At 41.3% G+C, this 17,915-nt stretch overlaps 5 protein-coding genes and 1 pseudogene across 5 annotated transcripts; 2 read left to right on the plus strand and 4 right to left on the minus strand.

The window, feature by feature from the left end:
* Nucleotides 1-1,073: 1,073 nt before the first annotated feature.
* LOC128737098 (regulator of microtubule dynamics protein 1-like) lies at nucleotides 1,074-2,590 on the minus strand. The gene is made up of 3 exons (XM_053831660.1): nucleotides 2,304-2,590; nucleotides 1,833-2,060; nucleotides 1,074-1,773 (listed from the first exon to the last, which is right to left on the minus strand). Exons 1-3 carry the CDS (start codon nucleotides 2,475-2,477, stop codon nucleotides 1,177-1,179), a joined length of 999 nt encoding a protein of 332 aa, XP_053687635.1. The 5' UTR covers nucleotides 2,478-2,590; the 3' UTR covers nucleotides 1,074-1,176.
* A 4,526-nt stretch (nucleotides 2,591-7,116) lies between these two features.
* On the minus strand, nucleotides 7,117-9,027 carry LOC128737583 (regulator of microtubule dynamics protein 1-like). The gene is made up of 3 exons (XM_053832255.1): nucleotides 8,764-9,027; nucleotides 8,328-8,458; nucleotides 7,117-8,252 (listed from the first exon to the last, which is right to left on the minus strand). The coding sequence occupies exons 2-3, from the start codon at nucleotides 8,433-8,435 to the stop codon at nucleotides 7,656-7,658; spliced, it is 705 nt and encodes a 234-aa protein (XP_053688230.1). The 5' UTR covers nucleotides 8,436-8,458; nucleotides 8,764-9,027; the 3' UTR covers nucleotides 7,117-7,655.
* Nucleotides 9,028-9,540: 513 nt separating this feature from the next.
* On the plus strand, nucleotides 9,541-11,344 carry LOC128734435 (uncharacterized). Its single transcript, XM_053828637.1, has 2 exons — nucleotides 9,541-10,944; nucleotides 11,000-11,344. Exons 1-2 carry the CDS (start codon nucleotides 9,644-9,646, stop codon nucleotides 11,295-11,297), a joined length of 1,599 nt encoding a protein of 532 aa, XP_053684612.1. The 5' UTR covers nucleotides 9,541-9,643; the 3' UTR covers nucleotides 11,298-11,344.
* A 15-nt stretch (nucleotides 11,345-11,359) lies between these two features.
* Nucleotides 11,360-12,280, minus strand: LOC128734436 (signal peptidase complex subunit 2). The gene is made up of 2 exons (XM_053828638.1): nucleotides 12,095-12,280; nucleotides 11,360-11,994 (listed from the first exon to the last, which is right to left on the minus strand). The coding sequence occupies exons 1-2, from the start codon at nucleotides 12,140-12,142 to the stop codon at nucleotides 11,458-11,460; spliced, it is 585 nt and encodes a 194-aa protein (XP_053684613.1). The 5' UTR covers nucleotides 12,143-12,280; the 3' UTR covers nucleotides 11,360-11,457.
* A 1,457-nt stretch (nucleotides 12,281-13,737) lies between these two features.
* Nucleotides 13,738-14,945, plus strand: LOC128737414 (probable cGMP 3',5'-cyclic phosphodiesterase subunit delta). The gene is made up of 3 exons (XM_053832043.1): nucleotides 13,738-13,869; nucleotides 13,934-14,120; nucleotides 14,272-14,945. Exons 1-3 carry the CDS (start codon nucleotides 13,817-13,819, stop codon nucleotides 14,485-14,487), a joined length of 456 nt encoding a protein of 151 aa, XP_053688018.1. The 5' UTR covers nucleotides 13,738-13,816; the 3' UTR covers nucleotides 14,488-14,945.
* Nucleotides 14,946-15,601: 656 nt separating this feature from the next.
* LOC128735507 (zinc finger protein 32-like) lies at nucleotides 15,602-16,761 on the minus strand (annotated as a pseudogene).
* Between the last annotated feature and the right edge of the window lie 1,154 nt (nucleotides 16,762-17,915).

Consider the following 17,915-nt stretch of genomic DNA (forward strand, 5'->3'; position numbering starts at 1 on the left):
GGAAATGGTGACGAGTAGCCCAAGATCGAGTTAAATGGAGATGACTGCTTGAAACAGCACGAGGCACCCTGGCTTAATTTGAGCGGGATTTTATAAAAGCCATACTGCTGAATTGTAATTTAGGTTACATACATAGCTATAGGCATACTGCTCGACTTTAAGCTCACTTTCAAACAGCATATTGCGTATTGCATGTTGCATATTGCGAACCATCACGGCTTCCCAGATTACAGAAGAGCCGACGCAAAATTTTCACTGACGATACTGGATCAGCATTAAGCATTTCGGTTGAAACGCAGTCTATTCCAGCCGCTTTATTGAACTTCATGATTGAGACTAGAAATAGTTGCTCAAAAAGTTCAGTTCTACGCTTAAGCTGGTTTATCAGTAAAGCCAACTCTATTCTTGAACGGTATCTTAAGATTTGTACTAACGCTACTAGGGGAGTTAGAAATGTCATACAGTAAGTGGGTATCTCCATTGGTGGCCACTTTGTCTCCCTCTTTTATCTAGGCTTCTCACCGCTCATCGTTCATCCTCCAGGTTTAAACTGAAATACATTCCTGAAGCCATGTCTCCTGCCGTTGAACACATGCGCCAGCTTATCTTACTTGTGACCTGAATATGGTTGATTACGATATAGGGGCTGCGCTTATTGTCACCCTTTGGGACTTTCCCACGTGAGCCAGAATACGATAAACGCCCAAACACAATGTATATGAATTTGTGATGACAGAAAATCCAAGAAAAAACCGCAACGTAATGCGAAGCATACACGTTGTGTTTATGAAGACCGGTGATTTACATTTTTGAGAGTCCTACTAACCGCGCTTTGGATTAATTTTCAGAGGAGATGTAGTTATATGACAAAACATATAAAAATACCTATATATTTCGTTTGTTTACGAATTTCCAATCTGCAGGCTTTGTTTCTCTTTCGTTAAAGATTTTTCTGAACGAAAACAGATGTGCAAGTAGCTGAAGAACAAAATAAAGGATGGCCTCAATTGGGTATTCGCCCCAATTAGAATTAGACGTTCAGCTAGTCAAATACAAACAGCAGTAGTATTCCAAACCATACCATATATTTAAAAACTCTCCCTTTCTTAAGGCCTAAAATAACGATTAACGATTAATTGTCTCAACATCTCTCATTATTCCCCAAACCTCTGAGCTCTACAATTTTTTCAGCAACTTAGCGGCCTCTTCCTTTGCTTGCTTATCATCCTCGTTCAGCACTGTCACATTGGCTGCCAACGTGAGAAACTCCTTCGCCTTATCCGTCCTCTTCAAGGCTTGATAAGTCTTCCCCAGCATCAGATGGTTCATCGAGTAGAAATTGGGTTTGGTGCTTTCGGCCTTCTCGAAGCACTCCAAAGCCTCCTCGTATGTGCCGGTCGGTGGCGTAGCAAAAATGGTCGACACTATCTTCCTCTGGTACCAGGGTAATTCCGCCAGACCGTAGTAGAACTGACCCAGTATGAACCAGCTGGTGGCATCACCCGGGTTAAGCTCAACAGCCTTACGCATATGCAACTTTACGTTTTCGAGCTGCGTTACGCGTTCCTTGATGCCGTCCAGACCGCTCTTGGCATCCAACAGAATCGAGTACCATTTGTGTGAAGCATAGTCGTTGTCGTTCAGTGCCAGGGCTTCGGTGGCGAATTGAAAACTTTCCCGGATCATCTCCTCTTTCTTCGGGCTCGGAATGGTCTTCGAAAGGTTGTACAGCGCTCGCGCTACACGCCATTTGATTTCATATTTTTCACGTTCCTATAGGAAAGATTGGTAATATTTTTCCACATTAGGTATGTGAATGTAAAGTTACTCACCGAACATTTCTGAAGCAAATCGTAAGCCTCTTGGAAATTGTTCTCATCGAACAGCTGATCGGAATGTTGAATTGTATCCGCAAGATTTTTAGCAGCTTCTTCAGTCATCTTGGTTTGAATGTTTTGCTCTTCTGCAGATTTTTTGGAACCAGTTGAGGAAAACAATGAAAGTGACGCAAGAAACGTTATCGGTATTTTACTGCTTGTTCGTTGCGCTCCACTTGGCCACTGAAGTTGAAAAATAATTATTGTTATTCAAACACACCCAAGCTTCAATAGTGAATTAGATGACACAGCACTGTTATCGTACGATATAACCGATATCACAGTCGTGAGCAAAAACAAATTCTGCTGTAGACTTACATTGAGCGATATCTGAATTAGAACTGGTTTAAATAGTTTCGTTGTGCGATTTAAATGCTATTATATTGCAATAAAAAAAACAGAGATTTAGATATTCCGGTTACTCACCGTTTTTCTTTGCAGTAATCTTTGCAAGACAAGATATTCCCGTCGCAGCTGCAGCAAATAATTGGAATCAAAGAAATTCCTCCAGCTCTGAATTAGTGGTGTTTGTCTTAGTGCCACGACACTAGCTATCAACAGCTGGCTATAACGTTGAACGTTGAACCTTTGGATTACCATATTTGCTTTTGGAACATCTAGCACTACTTTGCTTTGTTCTGGTTTACACACTCAGCTCTACTAACTTTGTGTTGTAAAAAGAAGAGACTACGTGAAAAATACAAGAAACAAAATAAAATGAATAGTGTTATGAATGAAATATAGTAAACAGAACCAGAATGAGTGTAATATCTTTATGTGTGCGTAACCGTAACCCTAATGCGCACTCATCTCAGGGGAGCATTTACCGATAACATAACAAACTTAGCTACATTTGAACCAAATTTCAACCCATGGTACAATTAAAAAAATGAAAAAATCACAATTTATAACTTTTGAGTTTTGCACACAAAACACCATCAGATTGAAATTGAAAGAAATTGATGGCACAGTTTTATTTTTTCAATAATCTATTCTTCATATTTTTTTTCTCAAGTCGTGGTTCGTTTACACAGCGAGAAAGTTATAAAAATTTTCTTTAAACTTCTACTAAACTAACAAAACAAAAAAAAAAGGTTGTTCCAGTACGTTGATAAGTTTCCAAGAAAAAGGTACATCAAGTTGGATAATCGTGTTTTTACAAAAGCGTTTTTCATTCACTTTCCCTGGAATTAAATGGAAAGAACTAAATAAATAGTAGGTATCAAAATAAATGCAATGTACTGTAGAACCAAATCTAAAATAAAAGAGTTGTGATTTTTTTTAATTTAGTCGTTTACATCTTTTTAAGGTGATACGTTACTGAATCCCAACATCGCCGCATCGTTGGCAGCCATAAGGCCCAGACACAATGCATACGGATTTTACTACGTTGCGGAAATTTGACAGAAAACCCATGGAAAAACTGTCAAATTGCCGCAACGTAGTAAAATCCGTGTGCATTGTGTCTGGGCCTATACCCTCACCCCTTGGATTTTCACCCCGTATACCCCACCACGACCCACGTATCTTCCAAACCTTCGCTCCCTTGTGACAGATTGCCTGCAGAGTCAAGACACTGGATGTGTGGGCTTCAAATTATTCAAGCAGCAGTCGGACGCTACCTCCAAAATTCTGCGATTTACGGTTCCATGTGCGGTCCGCACCGGGTCAGACGCTGCCGTAAGCCGCTCTCAGCCTATAGTACAGACGTTCACTACTTAGAAGACGTTCTGTCAACACTTAGCATTCGCATTCTCAGTGTCGTAAATTGAAAACAGGAAAGAACCCTAACCTTAATTTCAATTTTTTTTAGAATGGGCTTCGTGTAACGCCAAACTTTGTTGTGTCGATTAACTGCGAATAACATTATTCGCATCTTCTCTTATTCCATACAATTTTAGTTAAGCATAACAAAAGCTTTGTTTTAGCTATCAAATATCACACAGCTGTTTAAAACCGTTTTAGGGTAACCAACGTATTTTGGACCCTATAAGCAGCTGATGGACACTTACAAAGAGTAAAATCAAATGGAAGTGTCCAAATTATGTACAGCTGCCGATTGGCTACCCTACTCCCTTCACCTGATGGGTGATAGTACAAATCAAATGGGGCCGGTAAGGTGAGGTGAGGGTGACTGTGAGAATAGGGCGTGTGAGAGAAGTGAGGTGACTGTAAGAATAGATCCCTTTATCATTAGCAAAGAAATGGATTAGGGCATGAAATGGTGAGAGTTACCTGGAAAGAGCGTCAAACATAGCTCTGGCTCTCTCAAGCTCCCACCTGGCGCCTCCACGCAGATCTAAGTCAAATGATGACGGTCGATGGCCTTACCCGGAAATGCTTCATGTACTTACTGAAGCAGCTAAGCTAGGAGGTGCGAACTAGAGCGCCTGTTCTCCAGGTGAGGGGCGGCTCATACAGCGTCTGTCTTGTAACGGGCGGCTGAATATGAAATGCTGTATTCCGCAAGTTATGCCTAACATGGCAGACCCATCAGCGGGATGTAGGTATCGCGTCCCCGGTGAGGTAGTATACCGAAAACTCAATTACCACGAACAACGAACAAAGAAATTCAGGACGGAACAATCGGTATAGGACACGGCAAGGGACAAGGAAACGATTAAGGGATAACGATTGGAAACTTGGTACCTGGAATGTCCGAACTCTCCATGAACCGGCACGGGCTGGCTTGCTTGCTCGAGAGCTGTCTTCCATCCATCCATCTCCATTCCATCTTCCGTCCAGTTATTGGAAGACATAGCCTGCGTTTGAATATTCGGAAACACACCTGGAGGCATCCAAATGGAGACTCTAGCTCTCAGATCGATCATGTCTTGAATGATGGTCGACACTTTTCGGATGTTATCGATTTACTGTCTTTTCGTGGACCAAATATCGACTCAGACCACTATCTCTTAGTGAGTAAGATTCGCGCAAGGGTGTCGAACACGGCGAAAGCTCGAACTGAGAAGACACCGCGTTTCAACATCCAGCGGTTAACGGCAGACGGCGTAGCAGTGAAGTACGCCAGAAAGCTTGACCAGCGAATCGCAGAACAGCAGGTAGAAAAAGAAGATATAAATGGGTTGTGGAGGAACATCCATGGTGCCATCCAAACAGCAGCGAGAGAGGTGGTAGGCACGACGCGTGGAAGACAGTGTAACAGCTGGTTTGATGCCGAATGCCAGAGAGTGACAGATGAAAAGAACCAGGCCAGGAGTCGCATGCTCACTGCGGCAACGTGTCAAAACAGAGAGAGAGATACATAGAGACTAGAGCTGCGGAAAAAAGAATCCATCGTCTAAAGAAACGCGAGTACGAGGAGTACGTGTTCGCCGGCGCAGAGGAGCGATACGCCAGCAACGACACACGGAGTTTCTATAAAACGGTGAGATGCAGGAATTTTACCATGCCTGTGATGTACAATGACAGTGCTGGCAACCTGCTTACCGACAAAACGGCGGTAGCAGCCAGGTGGAAGGAGCACCTTCAGACACTATTGAATGGAGAGGTAAATGCGGAGATCAGCAGGGCCAGGAAAGAAATTGTAAGCGATGGTCCAGCTGTGGAGCCACCAACACAGGAGGAGGTTAAGAAGGCAATCAGTGAGCTGAAAAACGGTAAGGCTGCTGGGAAGGACGGTATCCCGGCTGAACTTCTAAAAGCGGGGAGCGAGTGGCTGTACGAAGCAATCCACCGGATCATTGTCTAGATCTGGGAGGAAGAACAAATGCCGGAGGAGTGGTTGGATGGCCTCATTTGCCCAATTTTCAAAAAGGGACATCGACTGGAGTGTAAAAACTATTGAGGAATTACATTGCTCAATTCTGCCTACAAGGGGCTTTCCCGTATCCTGTTCTGCAGACTGAGACCGTTAGCGGAGTCCTTCGTCGGCGAGTACCAAGCTGGTTTTCACGAGGGTCGCTCCACGACGGATCAGATGTTTACCCTGCGTCAGTTGCTAGACAAATTCCGGGAGTACAACTTGCAGACACATCATCTGTTTGTGGACTTTAAAGTGGCGTACGATTCAGTTAAACGAAATGAGCTGTGGCAGATAATGCTAGAACATGGTTTTCCGACGAAACTAGTTACGCTGATTCGTGCGACGCTGGACGGATCCAAATCATGCGTTAGAATAGCGGGTGAGACCTCAGCTACTTTCGTGACGTTGGATGGACTGAAGCAAGGGGTTGTACTCTCTAACCTGCTATTCAACATTGCCTTGGAAGGTGCATTACGAAGGGCAAACGTGGAAAGGAATGGAACTATCAGCACGAAATCTCACATGCTTCTTGGTTTTGCGGATGACGTCGATATCATCGGAATCAACTGTAGAGCAGTGGAAGAGACCTTCAGGCCCTTTAAAAGGGCCTGCGAGATTGGGACTGACCATTAATACCGCCAAAACGAAGTACATGGTTGCTGGTAGGGAACGTGGGAGCCCAAGTGGTGTTGGTGCCGAGGTGGAGTTAGATGGGGAACGATACGAAGTAGTGGAGGAATTTATATACCTTGGTACACTCGTGACATGTGACAACTATGTAAGCCGCGAAGTAAAACGACGAGTTGTAGCCGCGAATCGGGCTCTCTACGGATTACGTAGCCAGCTGAAGTCCCGTAGTTTGCAAATTCGCACAAAACTGGCGCTCTACAGAACACTAATCCTCCCGGTGGCCCTTTACGGACACGAATCATGGACGCTAAAGGAAGCTGATCGGCGAGTGCTTGGGGTTTTTGAGCGTAAAATTCTGCGATCTATACTTGCTGGCAAAATGGAAAATGGAGTGTGGCGCAGACACATGAATCACGAGCTGTACCAATTACAAATATGCTGATATAGTGAATGTAGTGCAATGTGACAGGCTGCGGTGGGATGGACACGTGGCCAGAATGCCCGATGAAAGAGTAGCCATAACTATTTTCAGCAGAGAACCAGGAAGAGGCCGTAGACTCCGAGGCAGACCCCGTACCCGGTGGGTGTGTGCTGTCGAAGACGATGCACGTTCAGCTGGTGTTCGTGGGGATTGGAGAACGGCAGCCCAGGACCGACGGTACTGGATGACCATAATTCGTTCGGCGCAGGATCGGTAACGGACCGTTGCCACTAAAGTAAAGTAAGTATCATTAGCAAACAAACGTTCATTCATTTCATTCATATATGAAAAAATCAGATCAGTGGTAGTTTTTTTATGTTTATTCAATAAAAATTTAGAAAACTTTATTAAATATTTAGGGTTTTCTTTAGGTATCTGCGGTATTAATATTTTCCTCGTATCTGTATTTTTTTCATATAAAAAACATGTTTTGCAAAAAATCTGTAAAATTGGTTTGCACACCTAGCAAAAATGTTTGGTGAATTTTGTAAGCTTGACTGAGCTTACTGTTTAACTTGAATATATTTCTGATTAAAAATGCACTGCATACAGGACATACTAGGTAATGACGCTTTCGCTATGCGAAATCCACCGCATACAATTGAAAAATTGAATATCTTTAGTCACATGTTCTTCTAGCTAATTACCAAAAGTTGGGTAGAGATTGCTTCACACAGCCGAAATGCGAATTGTCCTCTAACGCTAAAATGTGTCTGATATCTCTGCTCGAAGAAACTCAACTTAACTTTTCAATATTAGGTATATATTAACCTGCAAAGTATTCAAAACCATGCAACTCTTCATTTAACAACTTTTCAACTTATAATACTATAACAATTGACTGTTTAACTGGTATGGGTTCTGTTATTTTCATCACAACCTACGAACCACGTTTCGAATTCTAGATTTTTTGAAGCAGTTTGGTCGCCTCTTCTTTTGCTTCCCTTTCGTCCTCATTGTGAACCGTTACATTAGCTGCCAGAGTGAGAAACTCTTTCGCTTTGTCCGTCTTTTTCAAGGCTTGATAAGCCTTTCCCAGCATCAGATGGTTTGGCGAGTAGAAATTGGGCTTAATGCTTTCGGCCTTCTCGAAGCATTCCAATGCCTCCTCGAATGTACCGGCCAGCGGGGTTGCAAAAACGGTCGATACAATTTTCTTCTGGTACCAGGGTAATTCCGCCAGACCGTAGTAGAACTTTCCCAAGACGAACCAGCTGTTGGAATCACACGGGTTAAGCTCAACGGCTTTCCGTATATGTAACTTCACGTTTTCGAGCTGCAGTACACGTTCCTTGATACCGTCGAGACTGCTCTTTGCATCCAACAGTATCGAATACCATTTGTGTGTGGCAAAATCGTTGTCATTCACGACCAGAGCTTCTGTAGCCAATTGGAAACCTTGGCGGATCATCTCCTCTTTCTTCGGACTCGGAACGGTTTTTGAAAGTTTGTAGAGTACCCGTGCTAAGCGCCATTTTATTCCAAATTTGTCAGGTTCCTATACACAGGATTGGCACAGGTTTAAATATTAATTAATACATATTTCCACATATGCAAATGTAAAGCTACTCACAGAAAATTTTCGCAGCACGTCGTACGTCTCCTGGAAGTTATTTTCTTCGTACAGTTGATCGGCATGTTGAATTGTATACGCAAGATTTTTAGCATCTTCGTCGGTCATCTTAGCTCGAATGATTTGCTGTTCTGCAAATTTTTTAGAATCAATTGAGAAAAACTATGAAAGTTACGCAGGTGACGTGTTCGTTGCGCTCCACTGGGTCGCTGGAGCTGAAAAATTAATTTTTTGTGCAAACACGCCCCAGTTTGACCAGTCGAAATGGAATGGATGGATGACAAAGCACTGCGATCGTACGACAGTCACTGGCAAAACCGGATTGTGCTAGAGACAAACAATCATTGATCTGTTGAACTTTACTGTTGGTGATTTAAACATTATGAGGCAATTAAAAAACGATAGACACCGAAAAGCAGATATTTCGGTTACTCACCATCTTTCTCTGCAGTCAGCTTCGAAAAGCAACAGATATCCGATCTTGCAGCTGTAGCAAGTGAATGGAATCAAAGAAATTTCTCCAGCTTTGAATTAGTGGTCTTTGCCTTAGTGCCACGACGGTGGTAATCAATGTTGGACGGCTATAACATTGGTCGTTGAATCTTTGAATTACCATATTTCTTTAGGAACGTCTAACACTACGTTGTTTTTTTCAGGTTTACACACTCAGCGAGTCAGCACTATTGACTATTAAACTGTGATGCAACAAACCGGACTTTGCGAAAAACACGAAAAGCTAAAGAAACTGAAATTTTGGGATTGCAAATGTTATGAATGAAATAGTAAACGGAATAGAATGAGTGCATCTGCATGTATGCGTGAAGCAACCCACCGCAAGGGAGCATTTAAAAATGGCATAACGAAAGATACATACGTGGAAATAAAAACCAACTTACAATAATGTAAATACAATAACGTATATCATGTCAGTCACGTCCTGTTAGGAGTAAACATGCTCCATTGGCTACAGAACATTATAATGCTGGCTTTAGTTTTCAAAAGGTTGCATAATGCATGTAAAAGGGTTGATTATGCGACCTTCTGAAAACTAAAGCCAGATTTTTTCTGCTCGTCATGGCCCCATGGCGGCTCTTCTGCTTATTTCTGTCTACCAAGGTTTCTAGTTTGCATTCTGGCATCCCTGTTATTTGTGCTTCGCTCAAGGCATCGCCGGCGCGGATTTTTATTGTATGTTCTTTTTTGTCCGTATTCAAGTTTTTGCAGTTTTTGTCTTGTGTGGGATTCTCGTATTCTCTTCATTTTCATTCTAATTTTGCCGGTGTATAAAGTTTAGTGGGAATTTGCTACCGTTTTACATGATCCGTCCAGAGATAGTTAAAAAGTTGGGTTGTCCAGCATACGGACTCTCCATATCATGGAATATATCGAAGAATAGTATCCCGGCGGAGTCGGTCCATGAGGTCCATCGATGCTTTCGGCGCGAATTTTGGCCATTTCCGAAAACGCCAGCTGTTAAGGACACTATCTTAGCGGGAAAATTACGACAAAAAGCCAATGTGTGCTATCGAAAGCAATCGGATTCGGTTCTTCAAATGTATAACGAAAGCATTTGTCATGCTGCCGAAGGATCTGAGGAACTGGCCATGGGTTACGCCAATCGTTCGGCGGTTTACTTTAACCGAAAACTGTATTATCATTGCCTTCATAATATCGAGCTAGCAAAAGCTAGTGGATATCCGGCGGATAAAATGGAAAAACTTCTGGAGCGAGAGAAAAAATGTTTGATGCAAATCGAACAACTTCACCCAGAGCCAGAGGAAGCGCCATTGATAAAGGATTCCGTCTCCAGTTTACGTGTTGCTGATATTCCTGGCTGTGGACAAGGCTTGGTGGCAGAAAACAATTTCACGGTGGGGGATGTTATTTTACGAGAACATCCGGTTTTAATTATTCCTGAACCAGAGGCGGTCTACACCAGGTGTGCCAACTGTGGTGATGAAAATGAATTGGACTTGCTTCCTTGCAAGCATTGTATCCTGTCCATGTACTGCTCTGATAAATGCCGTTCTGAAGCGTATGATCGGTTCCATCGATACGAATGCGAAATTATGCATGACATGACGCATTTATTCAAAGGGCCTAAACACATGCGAACGTTTCTTTTAATGTTGCGTTTGTTCTGGTTGACTATAACCAATTTTATGCAAAATCCTCACGATTTTATCGGAAAGTATAAAGAGAATCTAAGTCTGTACAAAAATCCTCTGAACATAAGCCATGACGAATTGCATTTACATGTTTTGTCCAAGCCCTTAACTATACTGGCTAAAGATCTGGCCGGTAAAGGTGTTTGTCAGTTTTTGACTGTACTGATTTATAATATAGCGGTGATGGAAAGCAGCGCAATCGAGGAACATTTTCGCGAAACCCATCACACATTGATACTGGACATATTATATCGACTGATTGTTCAAGCCAGCCAAGTCAGCGACCAAAGCAGGGCTGGTTTGACATGCTATTATCCACTATTGCAAATGGTCAACCACTCCTGTGCCCCAAACACGGAGCGGTTTTGTGCAAAGGGTAAGGGCTTTCAGTCATATTTATTGACGAAGCGGCCAATACTAACAGATGAGCAAATTACTATGTGCTACTTGTAAGTTCAACTTAAATTAAATGTTCAAACAGAATAAACAAATTATTTATTTCAGACCGCAGAGTTCTTCGGAGGTAATGGAAAAGAAGGATCGGCTAATTGAATTGCGAAAAGAATTTCAGTTTCACTGCCGATGTCTTGCGTGTGCACTGGACTATCCTCTGCTAAGCACAATTGAAGAAAATAGGGAGCTGGATTCGGAACTTCAAGCCATCTGCAATGAAATTGAAAATAATGCTGAGAAGTTGTCTGCTTTAAAGGAGTTTCTGCAGCGACATGACAAGCACTACCCACAAAGAGAGTTGACTCGGGCATGGGCAATGTATAAAGAAAAAATAATCGGAGAGTTGTAAAGCATCTCAGCGTTAAATACCAATAATCCATCAGTTCCTTGTTTTGATTGTTAATTTAAAATACAACGTGTTTAACACGCCATTAACGTGAAACGTTTATTATTATTTCAGATGATGCTGGAAAATTTTCAGCACGTTACAAAACCTTTGAGAACTAACATTATTTATCCTTCTTATCAGCATTTAGCGAATTTACGACGCGATTCAGCTCGTTTGCCACCAGATCATCAAGCACCGTTCCATTAACATCTATGAAGTTGGCCACTGACTTGACGACCGTGGCCTCCCGCACGCCACGCGTGTCCCGCAGCTGAATCGTCAGCTCGTACTTATCGTCATACTTGCGCATATCTGAACTGGCTTGCCAGCGCTTTCGGTTTCCCTTGTCGTCCTTTTGATTTCCGACCGCGAAGATTCCCTTCTCCACGTAAGTGGTGTAAATCGTCAGAACTCCCATAAGGAAGAAATAGAAGCAAACGCACACGATCAGGACTGGCTTCGATGCCGGAAACGAATACTGATAATCGTAGCCGAGCGCAACCAGTGCGGTAGCCACGGCCAGGGCACAAATGAGCAGCCGCCCATCGATGATGGCGTGATGTTCCTTCATGTTGGTGCGATTCATTAGAGCCGTTTTGACAGAATCGTCCAGAGCATGCTTTACCGCGGTACCGTCCCATTTGTTGATCTTCACTGGCTGGAAATGATGAGAGGGACAAAAATTACCGATCGGCCTCTGACGTGTCGATTTGGGAAAAGAATCGCATGTAAAAGGCAGCCGATTTTTATTTGCTTACCTCGTCATCTTTACCACTGCTATCTCCGCGTTTTGTTTTTGAGCTCATTTTATCTTCGAAATGTAGGGAATGATACAGAGAAAGAAAATTGGAAAATATTTCAGAATCAATAGTTTTTAAAGATCCGCTAGCTATGCGCTTAAAATTCTAGCTTTGACAACTCGACAGAAAACGAAGCGAGCGATTGTAAATGGAGGGGTCGATTATAAGCTTGGTTACGCATAGACAAATGAGGGGTCGTTTGCAAACATATATTACAGATATTATATCAGTAATTTCATACATTCTTAAACTTATTTGAGGTCAATTGATTAAATTTACTCAGGTGGAAATTTCATAGCACCCATATATTGCGATTATTTTCTAAAATTTTTCTTTCCTCAGTTTAGTTATTGCCCGTTTCTTTGGTAACAAAACGCGCTGCTCACTTTTTTGATAGCTTGAAATCGTCGCAGAAAGAATCTGCTTGGCTGATCTTCAATAGAGCACCCCTTGAGCAGTAAGTGGCAAACTAAATCTTGATGTCGCTGCCATCGCTGCTATGCAACTCCAGCACAAAGAAATATTGATAAAGGTACATGGATATTTTTAATGCGTTTGGCAAACTATTTCTGGAGGGCGCTACCGACAGATTTTACACACAAAAAATCGATTACTTCCTTCGAGCCTGTTAATCTATTCTCTGTGGTATGCGTGCGAACTACCTGAAAATTACTTAAATAGTATAGGAAAAGCTGGATGAAAAATATTTACATAACTTTTACAATGATTTCGACGTCAAATTTATTTTGAGTGTACACAGCATCAAATACAAGCGGTGTCCCGTATAAACTTTGCTTCAAAACTTGTTGTCAACCTCTATTACCACCACTATCGGAGGCGGCTTCAGCTGACAGCTGTCGTGACAGGGATCTGTTCTCTCTCAGGTTTCAACCAAGTTGTGTAGGTTAATCTGACTTATTTACAGGTAGAATCATTCAAGAGTATATGGGTACTTTTTCACTCTTTTCTATCACTCAAAAAAATCAGCACGTCAAGTTTACGTGAAAACATAGGTAATTCTCATCCATCACACTTTTCATGTAACATTCGCGTGCATTTTTGGTAACTCGCACTCATACTAACCAGTTTACGTGTAATCCCGGTAAATTTTATCAATTTTCCCATTTACTAGTACATGAAGTTCACGTAAGTTGCTGTACAGAATTTCACATGATTTTTCACATGGATGCAACGTGTCGATTTTTTTGTGTGTAGCCGTGTATAGGTAATACGGTGGGTGTTTCCTTGGGTGTTTCAATGGTTTCAATCGCGTCACTTATTGTGTCTAGAGTGACTATATACAGAGTGGCGACAATGTCAAAATTGGAATGATAATTATCTGTCAGTGTCATTCCAATCGAGCAGACGACCTATCCAACGCGTATGCAGGAAAGAGAAGGAAAACCCTTGGGAAAACCGCATTGCATACATTTGGGATGACTTGTCGCCACTCTGTATATAGTCACTCTAATTGTGTCCATTACCAGTATTATTACCAGATGATTAGAACTTTACCACTTAGAGTGACCCTTTGTTGGAGAAGTGATTGACCCAAATTTTGTTTCTTTCCCAAACATTCGTATACGACGGCCGGACGACGGCAAGTGAATCGGAAGGACGGCGGAAGGCCTATTTTTGCAGAGTTTCGGACAATTTAATCAGTAAAGGCCCGTTGTAACCATGGGCACGGACGATGTCTCCAAAAGTGATAAGATTCGGGATGGATTTCAAATGTAAGTACCTAGTTCTGGCGTATTGTTTCTGCTTCATTTTTACATTCGCAATATTTTTTTTTAGTAATTGGTTGATTCTTCGAGACGCTGACACCGGCAAAATAATCTGGCAAGAAAATAAAGATTTTTCCTGTCCTGATGTAGAGCATGAAGCTCGAGTGCCAATCAAGATTTTGGATCTGCGAGCAGTTTCCAGGGAGATAAATTTCAGCACAGTAGAATCGATGGAAAATTTCCGGTTAGATCAGAAGGTAGGTGGGCGTGGAAGACAATCGGGGTAGGAGGGGGTCCTCTAATTAAAACCAAGTCACGAACGTATCATTTCCCTTTAGACGTGGTTGACCTTTTTCTTATCGATTATAAACGAGTTGATTGTAGACGTAATCGATTGCTTAATTGCAGGTTCTCTTCAAGGGTCGTATCATGGAGGAATGGTTCTTCGAGATGGGTTGGGTCAGCCCGAACACAACCAACACCTGGCAATCAACTATCGAAGCAGCACCGGAATCACAAATGATGCCGGCCAAGGTGCTGAACGGAAATGTAACCATCGAGACCAGTTTCTTCGATGGAGATACTCTGATTAGCAAGTCAGTAGTGCGTTTGTATTATGTTTAGGCGCTATACATAGCATGTTCTAGCGGTCCTTTAGTCACTAAGCTAAGTGCATTTAATTTATGATTAACAGTCGAAACGGACACAATCTACACAGTAAGAGATTCTCACTTTCACTCTTGATCAAGCTTTGTGTGTATGTAGATTAAGAATGGAAAAAAAATAATCCGTCACTAGTTATTAGTTGAGTGTTCACGGCTAAATCTGCTTTCATGATGTATTTGATAGGCATTTAAAAATGTAGCCGAAAACCGATGGTGATTTTGTTAACGGTTACTAAAGAATTAGCTGCTAATTTAAATCAGGAGCTGCAACAACGGTATTTTGGGCGACAACCAAATTAACTCAAATGATTGAAGTACACTTAAGCCATTTTAAGAATTTTTTAGTGGCATTCGTTTGTATATACAACTATGCATATAGCATGGGTTTTGTAGTTGTAAGATGGTAATAAAATTTAAGACAGCAAAAAGTTTGGTTATTGTGTTATGATGTCCCAATTTGCTTTGTTATTGTTCCCATCAATCATCTTCAATATTGCCTAATTTGCTTCAGTTAATTGCATGAATACGGTTTTTGAAAAACTTAATTTTCTTTATTATACTATTAAAAGCTGGGTAGATATTCTCAAGCATTTTATTGTCACTAAATAATTGAGTGCAATTGTACTTTCAAAGAGTGTATGCTGATAGAAAAACACTATTTTTCTAGCAATACAAGCTAAGTGGCGAAATACTGTTCACTATCGCCAATGCGAAAAGTTTCTATTACAGGCAGAGCAATTCAGTAAACGCCTGGTAAAAAGCATGCATTATTTCTATAACTAATTATATAGGTAATCTTAAGGCCTACTTCTAAAATTTCATTCACTTTTGTTCATATTCCTGAGAGTCTATTGAGAAAACTTTTGCACACGTCTTTGCAAGGGCAATATTCAATACAAATAAATCTAGTGAATTTTACGATGAACTTAGCCTAGAAAAAGTGAGATAGAGAGCTAGAAATACTATCCTACGGTTACGGGCCGTAATAACTCAACTATTAGACCTGTTTAACTGGCAGCTGCTGACTAGGTTGCTTCGCTCGGTGGCACTTGTTAATGTGGACATTCAGGTTGCTACGTTGGGTGAACGTTTTCGGACAGAGGTCACATTTGTAAGGCCGCTCGCCGGTGTGTGTGTTGACGTGAAGCTTGAGGTTGAAACTCTGGGAGAATCCTTTTCCACAGTAGGGGCAGTGATGGCGCTTTGAGGATGGTGGACGACATAAGTTTGCCTCCGGATTGCTATGCTTTTGTTTTAGGTGCGTTACCATCTGGTCCATTGATGCGAAAGCACGGTCGCATGCGTTGCACTTGAACGGACGCAACGGATCGTGAGCGGCCTTCATGTGATAATTTAGGTTGCTCTTTTGGGCAAACGAACGCTTGCAAAGATTACAGGTGTAGGGTCTATATCCGGTGTGAGTGTTGATATGAGCTTTTAAGTTGCCTGATTGATTAAAGTATTTTTCACAGTGAGGACATTTCCAATGTTTTTTATCTTTAATATAGATAACCAAAGATTTCAGGTCGATAGATGCAGGTGTTAAGGTATAAGCTTTCTCCACATTGTTTTCGGAATTTTCTTGACCATTCAATTGATCTACCTGTGACTGCTCAATTTTGACAAATGAACTCAAGGCATCGTCGATATTCACTTCACCGTATTGGAAATCATGACTGTTTTCATTTGACTCATTTTCATCGTCGCTGTCTTGATTGAGATTGAATATGTCCGGTACAACCTCAATCGTTTCCTTTTCCATTTTTTCTGCTTTACTCTGAAAAATTTGCTCACTTCGGATGCACTGCAATCGAAATCGATAGAAGGTCGCTAGGTTGATCTTACATGTATGGCAAATAGATGATATTACTCCATTTGCAGGTGCCATCTAGAAAAAGCATCAGTTCAGTTTTTTTAGAACTCCCAACCAAATTAGGCTTACCTTAACAGATGTGCACTCAGTGATTTTTTCAATCAATTGGTCGTCGTCATCGTTAAAAAACAGGTCTTCCATTTTTCCGGTTGTACGCAAACATAACCGACAAATCGAGCGGCAATTAGAAAGATCTCTGTAATATGTATAATAATGCAACATTGAACCGCACGGCTTATTCTATCAAATGCTTTGAGCTATATTTGGTAGATATCACAATGGTTTACTTACAGATGCTCCTCAAGGTACTCGTAGTTCATTTTAATAAGCGTTATTAGCTCAATGCTTATATTATCGATGTTTTTAATATTAAAATATGCTAAAACATTGAATGCTGCGCTAGTTTTTCGGCTGGCTGGGTAGTTATTTTTTTCGCAGCGTTCTGTTCTAGTTTGACAGTGACAATATCGATTCTGATTGGACGCGCTGTACGAGGGGCTTGCAAATAATTTTGTAAATGTAATAAGTAATTTTGTTAGAATAATTATTAATAAACACTGAGAAAACATTCCTTTTTGTTTCGATGTGCCCCAACCCGATAACAATGTGACAGCTCCCATACAAATCAAGCGTACCTAAAACTGCTGGTTCATGGTTCACGACAGATGTTTGAAAGCGGCGTAAAAATCAAAGAAAGAGCTTATTATCATTTTTTTTTGGCAAAAAACCCTTTGTGCATATAAGAACTGACTTGGTTTATTATTTCAATAAAGCATTTTACGAACTGACAACATTATGTCAAGTACCAAAACGTTTCCGTGGTAATGATAATAGCAGCATAACTGTTTCTTCTGTTAAATAAAATGCTCTATTTGGTTCTGTCATGTAACAGTGTTTTTTGTACAACTGAAACAATCTCTATTGCTTGGATCTACTCTTGAATTTTGTTTAACTATTTCTGTTAACGACAAAATCGATCCAGCAATCATGAAAGAGCATTTCATTTATAATTGCGCAGCGGATAACTTTCAATGAAACACGCAATATTAAAATACTTTAGAGCAGACAACCGTACACAAGAGTGACAATCTTGTAAGAAATACCGCTTTTTATCTTGTAAACAAATCAATCACGCAACCCACCAGAAACAGTTTTGCCGAAAACATGAAACAATGCTGAATTAGTCAATACGCACTTTTCGAATCGTTATCCAGACAGCTTTTTGCGTGCACATTTAACGTAACAAAAGTGAACATTTTCTTTGGAAATCGAAGGTACGTCAATTTTGACCGGCACGTAAAAACGATCGTCGCGACATTTTTGGCACTGGCGGGTGTTACGGGAAACTGTTAATAACTGTCACTTTGTTACGGGGTAGATGTACCCACGCCAAGGCCCACACATAGGTTTTCCCACAGACAAACAGACGAGACACTCGCGTTAATTCAATCGTCCATTCAAAAACAACTTATTTTTCAAAAAAGCATGTTTCGCAACATGGCCACACCGCGGCG

The sequence above is a fragment of the Sabethes cyaneus genome, chromosome 2 (assembly GCF_943734655.1).
Source record: "Sabethes cyaneus chromosome 2, idSabCyanKW18_F2, whole genome shotgun sequence".
Taxonomy (NCBI): domain Eukaryota; kingdom Metazoa; phylum Arthropoda; class Insecta; order Diptera; family Culicidae; genus Sabethes; species Sabethes cyaneus.